The 15555-nt window shown below is 35.7% G+C and overlaps 1 protein-coding gene across 15 annotated transcripts in view; it reads left to right on the forward strand.

Annotated features, from left to right (window-relative positions):
• Positions 1–15555, forward strand: part of PICALM (phosphatidylinositol binding clathrin assembly protein) — a 106129-nt gene that overhangs the window by 37032 nt on the left and 53542 nt on the right. For all 15 annotated transcript variants that reach the window (XM_024131623.2, XM_028501020.2, XM_028501019.2 and 12 more), the window contains exon 4: positions 1817–1919. In XM_024131623.2, coding sequence (XP_023987391.1) covers positions 1817–1919 — 103 coding nt within the window. The remainder of the gene's footprint in view (positions 1–1816; positions 1920–15555) is intronic.

Genomic DNA, 15555 nt, shown 5'->3' on the forward strand with positions numbered 1-15555 from the left:
CCAAGTGTTACAAGGTTGATTTTACTTTAATGAGAGATATAATGCCTTAAATAGTTAAGGGAAAAAAAGATGAAGCAGTGGAATCCCTTTTTCAAATAAAATCTTAAATAGAATCTAGATATATATAACAGATGAAACTGGAGCTGCTATATTTTCCAGAACATGGAGAAAACTCTGCCTGCTCATCTTTTTATTTCTGGTTTCCCCCTTATTCAGTTCATTTGAACTATAAGAGTCTGTGGAAAGCAATATGCAAACCACTACTCTAGAGCAGAAAATATGCATATGTCCAAGTGGGTTTTTTGTGTCTTATTAGCTACTGATTTTCTACTTTCTTAAGATGGAAATTAAGTACTTCTAGTGATAAAGTTTTAAGGCTTTCATTCCTTTTATGTAGAGAACAGTTTTTAGGCCTTTTATTTAAAGCTCATATTCTAAAGAGATTATGAAGGTAAGACTGAAATGGTAATTAAAAGTATATAATTCAGTGGTGTTTTTGTAGTTTTGATTGCTGATGTATTTTGTTGGGTGGAGTCTGGTATATTTTCTTAAATATATACTGGGTGTATATAATATAAACTTCCAGTCTGGTGAGTGGGATAGACACTGTGTACATCTAATAGCTTTGAACTGTACTTGGAGTAAGAATAATATGGGAGCACAAAGAGTTCAGGGAAAGTTTCAGAGAGTGAGCCTTGAAAGATAAGAGAGATTTCTCCCATTAGCGAGGGTGGAGTAGAGTGGATTAGAGGGAACAATATTAACTAAAGAACTGAAGAGTGTGAGTATGTAACACCTTATAAAATGCTCTAGTAGCTATGAGAATATCTGAGGGCAGTGATTTTTTTTTCTATTTACTGATTTTTCTCCAGTGGCAAATTAGTAGCCACTCAAGAAATATTTGCTGAATAAATGAATTGGTGATTACGTTAAATCCAGTCACTTTACTTTTCTTTCTTTCTTTTTTTTTTTTTTTTTGCTTGTTTTGGTATTTGGTATTATCTTTTTAAAGTAGCAGAGACCATCAACAACTAAAGTTGAATGTTTTAGATGAAGATGAACTAAAATAGAATGATAGAATGAATGGACCTGCTTTTACAATGAGAAGCAAAACTTTGTAGACCTCACTGAGCCAGGCAATAGCTAAAACACAAGTTGTTTTTTTTTTTTTTTTTTTTTTTTAATTTTGATTAAATTTTATGGTACTGAAGTTTTCAAATCTCATGACTGTGATGAAACAAAATCTTAGAATGATTTAGGTATTCATTTTGAAAGTTTAGTTGAAAACATTCATATAATTGTTTTTTGTTAGGCCTTAAACTTTGCATATTGCCATTTCTTTCATTGTACTATGCAGTAATTTTCTCTACTACTTATAAGGTTGGCACACGTAAGTTATAGTTGTTTTAAGTCATATGCAACTAAAGATTGGTAAGTATGAAAATTATTAAATTGATTAATGATTTAAGGAGTGGGGTTGTGGTTCCATAGGATGTTAAATTTGAGTTATGAGGTTATCAGGTAGTATAAGAAAACAGCCTTTTCAATTCCTGATAAATAAAAGATAGGAATGTTGGTCAGAAGTAAAACAGAATTATTATTTTAGTGAAATTCTAAGGGGGAAGATTTTTCTAAGTCACATATGACATAACTGACTTTAAAAATGTTAAGTATTAGAGATTTTAATGTCACTTAATTTACATCACTAAATTGAAGGTGGGATAACACGACAGTATGGCCATTGGATGAAATGTGTTGGTTTTCTAAGCTAATTGGGATTTTAATAATTTATGAAACCCTTTTCTGTTTCTTACAGGATATGATATGTCTACCTTTATTAGGCGGTATAGTAGATATCTAAATGAAAAAGCAGTTTCATACAGACAAGTTGCATTTGATTTCACAAAAGTGAAAAGAGGGTGAGTTAAGCTTGCTTTTTTTTTTTGACATCTGATGGATTTGAATATTTTAAAATATAAATCGTAGGCATTATTGATTATGAATTATGGAATTTCAGGCCAGCTTTAAAAGGTAAACTTCATTTTTCTCTGAAGAAGTATATCAGATACTTTTTGCACTAGGATTTTCAAAGTTCTTTTGAATTTTATAACAGCTTTATTGAGACAATTCACACAACATAAAATTCACCCTTTTGAAGTGTACAATTAAGTGGTTTTTAGTATATTTACAAAGTTATGCAGCATCCTGCTATCTAATCCCAAAACATTTCATTGCTTCCCATTTTCCTCTTCCTCTAGATTCTGACAACGACAAATCTACTTTATATCTATGGATTTGTCTGTTCTAAACATTTTGTATAAGTGGAATCGTACAATATGTGGCCTTTTGTGTCTGACTTCTTTCATTCAGCATAATGTATTCAAGTTATAGCATCTTTGTTGTAGCATGCATCAGTACTTCATTCCTTTTTATGCCCAAATAATATTCTATCATATAGAGACACCATATATATATACATACCACATCTTTATCCATTCATCTGTCCTTGATGGACACTTAGGTTGCTTCCATGTCTTAGCTGTTGTACATAGTGCTGCTGTGAACATTGGGGTTCATGTATCTTTTTGAATTAGAGTTTTGTCTGAATATATGCCCACGATAGGATTGCTGGATCATATAGTAACTCTATTTTTCATTTTTTAAGGAACCTCCATACTATTCTCCATAGTGGCTGCTCCAGTTTACATTCCCACCAGAGTGTAGGATTTACATTCCCACCAGCAGTGTAGGAGGGTTCCTTTTTCTCCACACCCTCTCTAGCATTTATTGTTTGTAGACTTTAATGATGGGCATTTTGACGGGTGTGAGATAATACCTCATTGTAGTTTTGATTTGCATTTCTCTAATAATTAGTGATATTGAGCATCTTTTCATGTGCCTGTTGGCCATCTGTATATCTTCTTTGGAGAAATGTCTATTTAGGTCTTTTGCCCTTTAAAAAAAATTTTTTTTTTATTCTGCCCATTTTGGGATTTTATTTTTTAAATTTAATTAATTTATTTTTGGCTACATTGGGTCTTTGTTGATGCACAAGGGCTTTCTCTCGTTGCGGCGAGTGGGGGCTACTCTTCATTGTGGTGCTTGGGCTTCTCATTGAGGTGGCTTCTCTTGTTGTGGAGCAGGGGCTCTAGGCACACGGGCTTCAATAGTTGCAGCACGCTGGCTCAGTAGTTGCTGCACGTGGGCCCTAGAGCATGCGGGCTTCTGTAGTTGCTGTGCGTGGACTCAGTAGTTGTGGTGTGTGGGCTCTAGGGCGTGCAGGCTCAGTAGTTGTGGTGCATGGGCTTAGTTGCTCCGTGCATGTGGGATCTTCCTGGGACCAGGGGACAAAGCCGTGTCCCCTGAATTGGCAGGCAGCTTTTAACCACTGCACCACCAGGGAAGTCCTGATTGAGTTTTCTTTTTTTGATGTTAGGCTGTATGAACTGTTTGTGTACTTTGGATATTAATCCATTGTTGGTAGCATTGTTTGAAAATTTCTTCCAGTCCATAGGTTGTCCTTTTTTTTGTTTATGGTTTCCTTTTCTGTGCAAAAGCTTTTAAATTTAATTAGGTCCATTTGTTTATCTCCGTTACTCTAGGAGATGGATCCAAAAAAATATTGCTACAATTTATCTCAAAGAGTGTTCTGCCTGAGTTTTCTTCTAGGAGTTTTTATAGTACTTGGTCTTACATTTAGGTGCTTAATCCATTTTGAGTTTATTTTTGTATATGGTGTTAGAGAATGTTCTAATTTCTTTCTTTCCATGTAGCTATCAGTTTTCCCAGCATCACTTACTGAAGAGATTGTCTTTTCTCCATTGTATCTTCTTGCATCCTTTGTCATAGATTAATTGACCATAAGTGCATGGGTTTATTTCTGGGCTTTCTATCCTGTTCCATTGATCTATATGTCTCTTTTTGTGCTGGTACCATACTGTTTTGATTACTGTAGCTTTGTTTTATAGTCTGAAGTCAGGGAGCATTGCATCGGCAGGCGGACTCTCAACCACTGCGCCACCGAGGAAGCCCCAGCTCCATTCTTCTTTCTCAAAATTGTTTTGGCTATTTGGGATCTTTTGTGTTGCCATGCAAATTTTAAAAATTTTTGTTCTAATTCTGTGAAAAATGCCATTGGTAATTTGATAGGGATTGCACTGAATCCACAGATTGCTTTGGTTAGTAAGGTCATTTTAAGAATATTGATTCTTCCCATCGAAGAACACAGTATATCTTTACATCTGTTTGCATCATCTTCAGTTTCTTTCATCAGTGTCTTATAGTTTTTGGAGTACAGGTCTTTTGCCTCCTTAGGTAGCAAACTGTTTTTCAAAGTAGTTGAATCATTTTACATTCCCACCAGCAATGTTTACAGGTTCCAATTTCTCCACATTGTTGTCAGTGCTTGTTATTTTCTGTCTTTGATTATAACCGTCCTAGTGGGTGTGAAGTGATGTATCATGTTTTGGTTTGCATTTTCCTGATGGCTAATAATGTTGAGTGTCTTTTTATGTGCTTATTGGCCATTTCTATATCTTCTTTGGAAAAATGTCTGTTCAAGTCCTTTGCTTATTTTTTAATTGGGTTGTCCTTTTATTGTTGAATTGCAAGAGTTTTTAAATATATTCTGGACATCAGTTCCTTATCATATATATAATTTGCAAATATTTTCTCACCTCCCATGGCTTGTCTTTGCTTTCTTAATGGTATCCTTTGAAAAACGTAAGTTTTTAATTTTGATGGATTCCAATTTATTTATTTTTCTTTGGTTGCTTGTACTTTTGGCATCATGTCTAAGAAAGCATTGCTTAATCCAAGATCACAAAGATATACTCCTACATTTTTTCTGTTTTGTAGTTTTAGCTCTTACATTTAGGTTTTGATCCATTTTGAATTAATTTTTGTATGTGGTATGAGGTATGGGTGTAAATTCATTCTTTTGTATGTGGATATTCTGTTATCCCAGCACCATTTGTTGAAGTCTTTTCTTTTCCCATTGAATGGTCTTGATGAAAATGGATTGATCATAAATGTAAAGGCTTATTTCTGGGCTCTCAATTCTATTCTGTTGATCTGTGTCTGTCCTCATGCCAGTACCACACTTTTTAAGAATGTTGCTTGGTAGTAAGTTTTGAAATTGAGAAGTGTGAGTTCTCTGGCTCTCTTCTTAATTTTCAAGATTGTTTTGGCTATTCTGTATCTCTTGCATTTTCGTATGAATTTTAGGATTAGCTTATCAATTTCTGCAGAAATGGTAGCTGGATTTTGATAAAGATTGCATTTAATCTGTAGATCAAATTGGGAAGTGTTAAGTGTCTTAACACATTGTTTCTAATCCATAAATACAGGATGTCTTTCTGTTTATCTTGTGTAATTTCTTCCATTGCTGTTTTGTATTTAAGGTTCTTTTTAATCTTGAACGCAGAGGTTGAATTTATTTCTTGCTATGCCCTAAATCACAGTCTTCTTGTCATAAGAACTAATCTCATGAATGATAGAATCAGTGCTTCTATACCTGATTAAAAAGTCCGGTGTACAGGCCTTTTTTTAGGATATATGATGAGTCCTCAGGAAAGAAGACATTCTTTTTTTTTTTTTTTTTTTTTTTTTTTTGTGGTATGCGGGCCTCCCTCTGTTGTGGTCTCTCCCGTCGCGGAGCACAGGCTCCGGACGCGCAGGCTCAGCGGCCATGGCTCACGGGCACAGCCGCTCCGCGGCATGTGGGATCCTCCCAGACCGGGGCGCGAACTGGTTCCCCTGCATCGGCAGGCGGACGCGCAACCACTGCGCCACCAGGGAAGCCCCAAGAAGACATTCTTAAGGGACATCTATGACCCTTGTAACTATGGAGGCCTGCCCTGAGGGGAATCTGGCTTCTGCGGAAATACTCTGAGTTTCTGAATTTCCCTGCTCTTTAAAGATCCCAAAGATCTACGCAATTAATGTGTTCCTTTAAATTGTTCTCTTGACATGTTATTACTAGACTGAAATGGAAAATTTAATACAAATGTAAAGTAACCTCTCAGTTATTTAAGAAGTTTTAAAGCTGAATTTAAATGTTTCTGTGTCGCTGTTTCAAATTAGTTGGGAGGTGATGAGTTTGGAACCTACCAAAACTGAATTCCACAGATTTTTTGTTTCATATATTTAGGTACTTTTAGGTGATTATGATAGAGGAGATCATATTAGAGGTCTGATTCTTAACCCTCAGTATTCTGTCCAGTAAACCACTTTCCAGCTGGGTTTATATTAATACTTTCCTGTAAAGTGTGTTCAGTTAAAACTGATCAAGATATTTGTAGATTTCACATTTTATATATATATATATTTAAAATATTTATTTATTTGGTTGCACCGTATCTTAGTTGCGGCTCGCTGGCTCCTTAGTTGTGGCACACAGTCTCCTTTGTTGTGGCATGTGAACTGTTAGTTGCGACATGCATGTGGGATCTAGTTCCCTGACCAGGCATCGAACCTGGGCCCCTGGCTTTGGGAGTGTGGAGTCTTAACCACTGCGCCACCAGGGAAGTCCCAGGTTAATATATTTTAAAAATTGTAACTCTTTTTCTAATCTGAAGGGCCAGTTTCGCGATTGAGGAGTGTTGCTGCATTTTTATATTTAATAGAGCAAACTTTTATTACTTGGATGAGAACAGCCCTTGATTATACACAATGTAATTAGTACTGATTTAAAGGAAATTACTCTTATTTAATGCTAAGGAAAAGGAACGTGAATCAAAGAGGACCTATGATTGAATGGAATCAAGAATAGCACAACATGTGTATGTATCTGGGTGTATAAAATACCCAGATACCTACACATACACATAGGTATCAGTATAAATAAGAAAGAAAAATATAGAACATAAGATTATAAGTTGAAGGCATGAAATTTATTATATGATGGCAAAAACCTCAGTAGACTGTTTCAGTTTTGGAGAGGGTTTGTGTAGTAAATAGTAAAGTTTTATTTACTAGGGTAACGAATTTTTATGTTTACAAAAGTAATAAACTATTACAAAAATTCAGGCAACATAGCATTCTGACTTAAAGAAACAATATTTTGGTGTATCTAATCAGTTTTCTGTGTGTAAATACATGCATGAAGGGACACAGAAAATTACATAATAACATTATTTGAAGATTGCTTCCCTCCCCTAATATATGTTTTAGGTATTTTCAGTGTCTGTACACATAGATCCATCTCATTCTTCTTTTTTTCTTTTTTTAAAAAAATATTTATTTTGGCTGCGTTGGCTCTTCATTGCTGCACACGGGCTTTCTCTAGTTGTGGCAAGTGGGGGCTACTCTTCATTGCAGTGCGCGGGCTTCTCACCGCGGTGGCTTCTCTTGTTGAGGAGCACGAGCTCTAGGCCGCATGGGCTTCAGTAGTTGTGGCTTGCGGGCTCTAGAGCACAGGCTCAGTAGTTGTGGCGTAGGGGCATAGTTGCTCTGTGGCATGTGGGATTTTCCCGAACTGGGGCTCAAACCCGTGTCCCCTGCATAGGCAGGTGGATTCTTAACCACTGTGCCACCAGGGAAATCCCCATCTCATTCTTTTGAATGACTTTAGAATTATGTTCTAGATGTACATTTGATTTATTCCCATTTTTTTATCTTACAAAAGTAACACATTGACCATTCTTTTACATATGGTTGCATTTTTTTTAATGTAAGTAACATATTTAATTATATGTTAGATGTATATACAAGTATTATTGTTTTAGAGAATAAGGGGGAATAACAAACTAGATTTGGGCTTACTCCCTAGGAATGGACATGCGGAATAAGGAGCCTTTACACAGCATCAAAGTGTATGGCAGGGCTTTCAATAAGAAAACTGTGGGCAGAAGGATTAATCAGCATAGTAGTTCTGTGATTTACCAAAGGCCCACTCCTCATCTTGACACCTTGTATGTGGATGCTGCTGTGGCACTCATAGGGAACCATTAGCTTTGGGCTTTGTTATAAATTAGCTTCCAGGGATCTGATCAGAGATCCCTGGAGAAGATCCACTCTTCTGCCTAAAGAGGGCCAACCCATATGACTGGGCAGGGTTTTTTTGTTTGTTTGTTTTTTTAATTGGAATATAGTCGTTTTACAATGTTGTCTTAGTTTCTACTCTACAGTGAAGTGGAGTTCCCTGTGCTATACAGCAGGTTCTTATTAGTTATCTATTTTATACATATTAGTGTATATATGTCAATCCCAATCTCCCAATTCATCCCACCCTCCCCCACCCCCGGCTGCTTTCCTCCCTTGGTGTCCATATGTTTGTTCTCTACTTCTGTGTCTCTGTTTCTGCCTTGCAAACTGGTTCATCTGTACAATTTTTCTAGATTCCACATACCTGCGTTAACATACGATATTTGTTTTTCTCTTTCTGACTTACTTCATTCTGTATGACAGTCTCTAGGTCCATCCACTTCTCTACTAATGATCCAATTTCGTTCCTTTTTATGGCCAAGTAATATTCCGTTGTATATATATACCACATCTTCTTTATCCATTCGTCTGTTGATGGACATTTAGGTTGCTTCCATGACCTGGCTATTGTAAATAGTGCTACAGTGAACACTGGGGTGCATGTGTCTTTTTGAATTACGGTTTTCTCTGGGTATATGCTCAGTACTGGGATTGCTGGGTCATATGGTAGTTCTGTTTTTTGTTTTTTAAGGAACCTCCATACTGTTCTCCATAGTGGCTGTATCAATTTACATTCCCACCAACAGGCAGGAGGGTTCCTTTTCTCCACACCCTCTCTAGCATTTGTTTGTATATTTTCTGATGATGCCCATTCTAACTGGTGTGAGGTGATGCCTCGTAGTTTTGATTTGCATTTCTCTAATAATTAGTGATGTTGAGCAGCTTTTCATGTGCCTCTTAGCCATCTGTATGTGTTCTTTGAAGAAATGTCTGGTTTGATCTCCTGCGCATTTTTCGATTGGGTTGTTTGTTTTTCTGACATAGAGCTGCATGAGCTGTTTGTATATTTTGGAGATTAATCCCATGTCGGTTGCTTCATTTGCAAGCATTTTTATCCGATTCTGTTGGTCGTCTTTCTGTTTTGTTTATGGTTTTCTTTGTTGTGAAAAAGCTTTTAACTATTGTTGATTTTTGTTGTTATTTTTGTTACTCAAGGAGATGGATTAAAAAAGATATTGCAATTAATGTCAGAGACTGTTCTGCATATGTTTTACTCTAAGAGTTTTACAGTATCCGAATCCTTGCACCCCTGGGATAAATCCCACTTGATCATGGTTTATGATCCTTTTAATGTATTGTTGGATTCTGTTTGCTAGTATTTTGCTGAGGGTTTTTGCATTTATATTCATCAGTGATATTGGTCTATAATTTTCTTTTTTTGTAGTATCTTTCCCTGGTTTTGGTATCACGGTGATGTTGGCCTCATAGAATGAGTTTGGGAGTGTTCCTTCCTCTGCAGTTTTTTGGAAGGGTTTGACAAGGATGGGTGTTAGCTCTTCTCTAAATATTTGAGAGAGTTCACCTGTGAAGCCTGGTCCTGGACTTTTGTTTGTTGGAAGATTTTAAATCACAGTTTCAATTTTATTACTTATGATTGGTCAGTTCATATTTTCTATTTCTTCCTGGTTCAGTCTTAGAAGGTTATACCTTTCTATTCCTGATTCAGTCTTGGCAGGTTGTGCATTTCTAAGAATTTGTCCATTTCTTCCAGGTTGTCCATTTTATTGGCATAGAGTTGCTTGTAGTAGTCTCTTAGGATGCTTTGTATTTCTGCAGTGTCTGTGGTAACTTCTTTTTCATTTCCAATTTTATTGATTTGAATCCTCCCTCTTTTTCTTGATAAGTCTGGCTAAAGGTTTATCAATTTTATTTATCTTCTCAAAGAACCAGCTTTTAGTTTTATTGATCTTTGCTATTTTCTTTGTTTCTATTTCATTTATTTCTCCTCTGATCTTTATGATTTCTTTCCTTCTACTAACTTTGGGTTTTGTTAGTTCTTTCTCTGGTTCCTGTAGGTGTCAGGTTAGATTGTTTATTTGATAGTGGTTATTTAGTAACGTATTGTTTAGCCTCCATGTGTTTGTGTTTTTCACATTTTTTTCCTGTAATTTATTTCTAATCTCATAGCGTTGTGGTCGGAAAAGATGATTGATACGATTTCAATTTTCTTAAATTTACTGAGGCTTGATTTGTGACCCAAGATGTGATCTGTCCTGGAGAATGTTCTGTGTGCTCTTGAGAAGAAAGTGTAATCTGCTGTTTTCGGATGGACTGTCCTATAAATATCAATCAAATCTGTCTGGTCTCTTGTAGCATTGAAAGCTTGTGTTTCTTTATTAATTTTCTGTCTGGATGATCTGTCCATTGGTGTAAATGAGGTGTTAAAATTCCCCGCTATTACTGTGTTACTGTCAATTTCCTCTTTTAGAGCTGTTAGTAGTTGCCTTTTGTAGTGAGGTGCTTCTTCTTTGTTGGGTGCATATATATTTATAATTGTTATATCTTCTTCTTGGATTGATCCCTTGATCTTGATCATTATGTAGTGTCCTTCCTTGTCTCTTGTAATGTTCTTTATTTTAAAGTCTATTTTATCTGATATGAGTATTGCTACTGCAGCTTTCTTTTGATTTCCATTTGCATGGAATATCTTTTTTCATTCCCTCAGTTTCAGTGTGTTTGTGTCCCTAGGTTTGAAGTGCGTCTCTTGTAGACAGCATGTATATGGGTCTTGTTTTTGTATCCATTCAGCCAGTCTGTGTCTTTTGGCTGGAGCATTTAATCCATTCACATTTAAGGTAATTATTGATATATATGTCCCTATTACCATTTTCTTAATCATTTTGGGTTTATTTTTGTAGGTCGTTTTCTTCTCTTGTGTTTCCCACTTAGAGAAGTTCCTTTAGCATTTGTTGTAGAACTGGTTTGGTGGTGCTGAATTCTCTTAGCTTTTGCTTGTTTGTAAAGCTTCTGATTTCTCCATTGAATCTGAATGAGATCATTGCTGGGTAGAGTATTCTTGGTTGTAGGTTCTTCCCTTCCATCACTTTAAATATGTCATGCCACTCCCTTCTGGCTTGCAGAGTTTCTGCTGAGAAATCAGCTGTTAACCTTATGGGAGTTCCCTTGTATGTTGTCATTTTTCCCTTGTTGCTTTTAATAATTTTTCTTTGTCTTTAATTTTGTCAGTTTGATTATTATGTGTCTCGGTGTGTTTCTGCTTGGATTTATCCTGCCTGGAACTCTCTGTGCTTCCTGGACTTGGGTGCCTATTTCCTTTCCCATGTTAGGGAAGTTTTTGACTATAATCTCTTCAAATATTTTCTCAGGTCCTTTCTCTCTCTCTCCTTCTGGGATTCCTATAATGTAAATGTTGATGCGTTTAATGTTGTCCCAGCGGTCTCTTAGGCTGTCTTCATTTCTTTTCATTCTTTTTTCTTTATTCTGTTTTGTAGCAGTGATTTCCACCATTCTGTCTTCCAGGTCACTTATCCTTTCTTCTGCCTCAGTTATTCTGCTGTTGATTCCTTCTGGTGTGTTTTTCATTTCAGGTATTTTATTGTTCATCTCTGTTTGTTTGCTCTTTAATTCTAGGTCTTTGTTAAACATTTCTTGCATTTTCTTGATCTTTGCCTTCATTCTTTTTCTGAGGTCCTGGATCATCTTCACTATCATTATTCTGAATTGTTTTTCTGGAAGGTTGCCTATCTCTACTTCATTTAGTTGTTTTTCTGGGGTTTTATCTTGTTCCTTCATCTGGGACATAGTCCTCTGCCTTTTCATTTTGTCTATCCTTCTGTGATTGTGGTTTTGTATGTTGTCATTTTTCCCTTGTTGCTTTTAATAATTTTTCTTTGTCTTTAATTTTGTCAGTTTGATTATTATGTGTCTCGGTGTGTTTCTGCTTGGGTTTATCCTGCCTGGAATTCATTCTGCAGGCTGCAGGATTGTAATTCTTCTTCTGTCTGTCCTCTCTCTGGTTGCATTAAGTGAAGTTTCCTGTAGAATAAATTCTTAGAATTGACAAGTCAAACATTATAGTCTTCCAGGTCACTTATCCTTTCTTCTGCCTCAGTTATTCTGCTGTTGATTCCTTCTGGTGTGTTTTTCATTTCAGGTATTTTATTGTTCATCTCTGTTTGTTTGCTCTTTAATTCTAGGTCTTTGTTAAACATTTCTTGCATTTTCTTGATCTTTGCCTTCATTCTTTTTCTGAGGTCCTGGATCATCTTCACTATCATTATTCTGAATTGTTTTTCTGGAAGGTTGCGTATCTCTACTTCATTTAGTTGTTTTTCTGGGGTTTTATCTTGTTCCTTCATCTGGGACATAGTCCTCTGCCTTTTCATTTTGTCTATCCTTCTGTGATTGTGGTTTTCATTCTGCAGGCTGCAGGATTGTAATTCTTCTTCTGTCTGTCCTCTCTCTGGTTGCATTAAGTGAAGTTTCCTGTAGAATAAATTCTTAGAATTGACAAGTCAAACGTTATAGACATTTACCATTTTATTAGTAAATATTAAGTTGCCCTGGATAAGAGTGGTACCAGATTATTGAGTTAATTACAGTTATAAATACCTCTTCCTCTGTTTTCTTCCATCATCATGAAAATGTATCTCATTAGATGTTTATTTTATGTTGGTTGATCAACTAATTTTTAAATGGTGATATCGAGCCTCTTTCTCTCTTTTTAAAAATGCCATTCATGCTTTAATTGCTTTTCAGTGTCCTTTGCCCACTTCTCTGTTGGGCTTTTACAATTCTTTTCTGTTGTCTTAAGACTAACTGGCTGTTTAGTCAGATAAATTTAGGTTTGATTTCTAGCTTCACTCCAGTTAGATGAAAGATTTTAGTAGTATATTTCAGCCAGCTTGTTAAGTTGTAAAAAATAATTTTATTTTGAAATAATTTCACTTCCTGAAATGCTGCAAGGATAATACAGATAACTCCTATACACTTTACTCAAATTTACCAGGTTTTAACATTTTGTCACATTTGTTTAATCATTCTTAGTGTATGTGTGTTTGTATACTTCTTTTTTTGATCCATATGAAAGTGGATTACATACCTCATGCCTTTTTACATTGTATAGCTCTTAATACTTCAGTGTCTATTACCTAAGAACAAGTATCTTTTTTTACATATCCATCATTTTGCTACTATTTCCACATCATGCCACACAAACTTATGTTATTTGTACAGGACAGTGGGTTACATGGAGAAGACTGTTTGAGGCTGAAGGGTTAGGCATTAATGTGTTGGCATACATATAATCCATTTGTACCATAGTAGTCTGCTGTGGCACAACTGGGAAGCCTTGACTTAAGCTCCAAGTTATTTTATCTGTAAATATTTTTTCATCTGTAGAATGGTCATGTTAATAGCACTTATCTATTAGGATTGTTATGAGAATTAAATGATATATTTTATGTAATGCTTATAGCACATGGCAAACTAACAAATAAGCTTTTGGTTTTATTGGGAAAATAAACTGTCACAGGTTATAAATACTGCTCCTGGTTTTATTTTAGCAGTATTGAAACTTAAAAAAAATCTTATGTGTTAAAAATTGTTATCTTTATTTTTATGGCTGTTGTCTTTTAAGCAAACTTGGAGTGGGGTTTTCTACCTCAAAGTGATCAACTAGCTATTTATGTTTTCATTGGATATTTTTATGGATCCAGTATTTTATATTTAAATCTTTAATTCATTTAGAATATATCTTGTTATTTAGAAATTGAGGTGGAGATTAACTGTAATTTTTAATAGAAATATAGGATATTCATAATCAAAATGAATTATTACCCTTGTATGGTTAAATGACTTTTCACTTAAATATTCTTCTTTTATCTAGCCCCTTATTCGTTATTCTGGCAAATTCTTAGTCATTCTTCAAGAATTCACTCAAACATCATTTTTTTGAGGAAGCCTTATTTCTGTTAGATTTTATATGAGATTGTCTGTCCATGAAGACAATATAGTCTTACTCAGATTCATATCTTCAGGACTTTCCACAGTATCTAAACATAGTAGATATATAATAGTTTTTGAAAAGATGACTAGGTGTTTCTAAGTAGTACATTAAACGGTTCTATGAAAAATGAATCCAATAAATTGCCTGTAGATTTTTCTTTTTAGTTGGGTGTGTTAAAGATTGGTCCCGGGCTTCCCTGGTGGCGCAGTGGTTGAGAGTCCGCCTGCCGATGCAGGGAACACGGGTTCATGCCCCGGTCCGGGAAGATCCCACATGCCGTGGAGCGGCTGGGCCCATGAGCCATGGCCGCTGGGCCTGCGTGTCTGGAGCCTGTGCTCCTCAACGGGAGAGGCCACAACAGTGAGAGGTCCGCCTACCAGAAAAGAAAAGGGAAAAAAAAAAAAAAAAAGATTGGTCCCTTCATTTTCTATTTGTTTAACATTTCATTTTTTGATAGTGTTAACTTACCATGTTGAATTATCTTGAATTCTAAATTAGTACGGTTCAAAGTAACAAGACATTGTTACATAACAAGCAAAAGAACGAATAATAGAGGTATTGTCTGTGAGTAAGGATATGGATGATCATCCTTTAATTCATTGCTCTTATATTTGGGAAGCAAGTATCTGAATTTTATTATAATCTATTTAAGAAGTAATAAAAACTTGTGTTCTACATGGAGTATGAATTGTCATACATTTGGTCTGAATAATATTTAAGCATTTGGGTTTGTGAGTTGAGTTTTTTGAAGTCTGATGTAAGCATGTGATAACTTAGGATTTTTCTTAACTGAAAAATTTAAAGTTCTCTGGGATGAAATGATGTGTAGGCTAGTGAGAGAGGGAAGAATAAAAAAACATCCCCATAGTTTCTGGCCTAAGTCACTGGGGAGATGTTACCTTTTACTGGGAAGGTTTTTGGGAACAGGGTAGGGTAGGGTATAGTGGTTAAAAATTAAGGATTTAGTTTTTGAAATATTAGTTTTTAGATGCCTGTGATTTTTATAAGTTAAGGTATCAATTAGGCAATTCAACAATGCTAACTAGGAACTTTGAGATTTCTAGTCTGGGAATATAAATACATCATTGGCAGTTTGGTAATTTCTGCTTTGGGAATGACAGTATCCTAGGGAATAAATACAGAATGAGAGGAGAGGGCCTAGAAACATCTTGAGATACACAGTGTTTATTTTAGAGAATGAGTAGAGGATGAGGAGTCAATGAAAGAGACTAAAAAAGTGGTAGTGAGGTAGGAAGAAAACAAGGAGTGAGGGATATAGGGGATGCTAAGACAGAGTATTACAAGAAAGAGGGAAACTCTTGAATGATGCTGAGAAGTCTAGTCAGATAATGTTAGACAAGTACCCACTGGAGGGGCAACATGGAGAGGCAAAAGTGGATCTCATACTGGCATGAATTGAATAATGAATGGAAAGCAAGGAAGTGGTAAATCTTTTAAGAAGTATGCTTGACTATGCCATAGAAGTGGTAGCTGAATGGGACTATGGGGTTAGTGCAAGTGTGTGTGTGTTTGTGTTTAAAGTGTGGTAGACTTTGCTTGCATGTTCATGGGAATGATCTAGTGTAAAAGAGATTAATGAT

This window comes from Physeter macrocephalus, chromosome 16, assembly GCF_002837175.3.
Source record: "Physeter macrocephalus isolate SW-GA chromosome 16, ASM283717v5, whole genome shotgun sequence".
NCBI classification, from domain to species: domain Eukaryota; kingdom Metazoa; phylum Chordata; class Mammalia; order Artiodactyla; family Physeteridae; genus Physeter; species Physeter macrocephalus.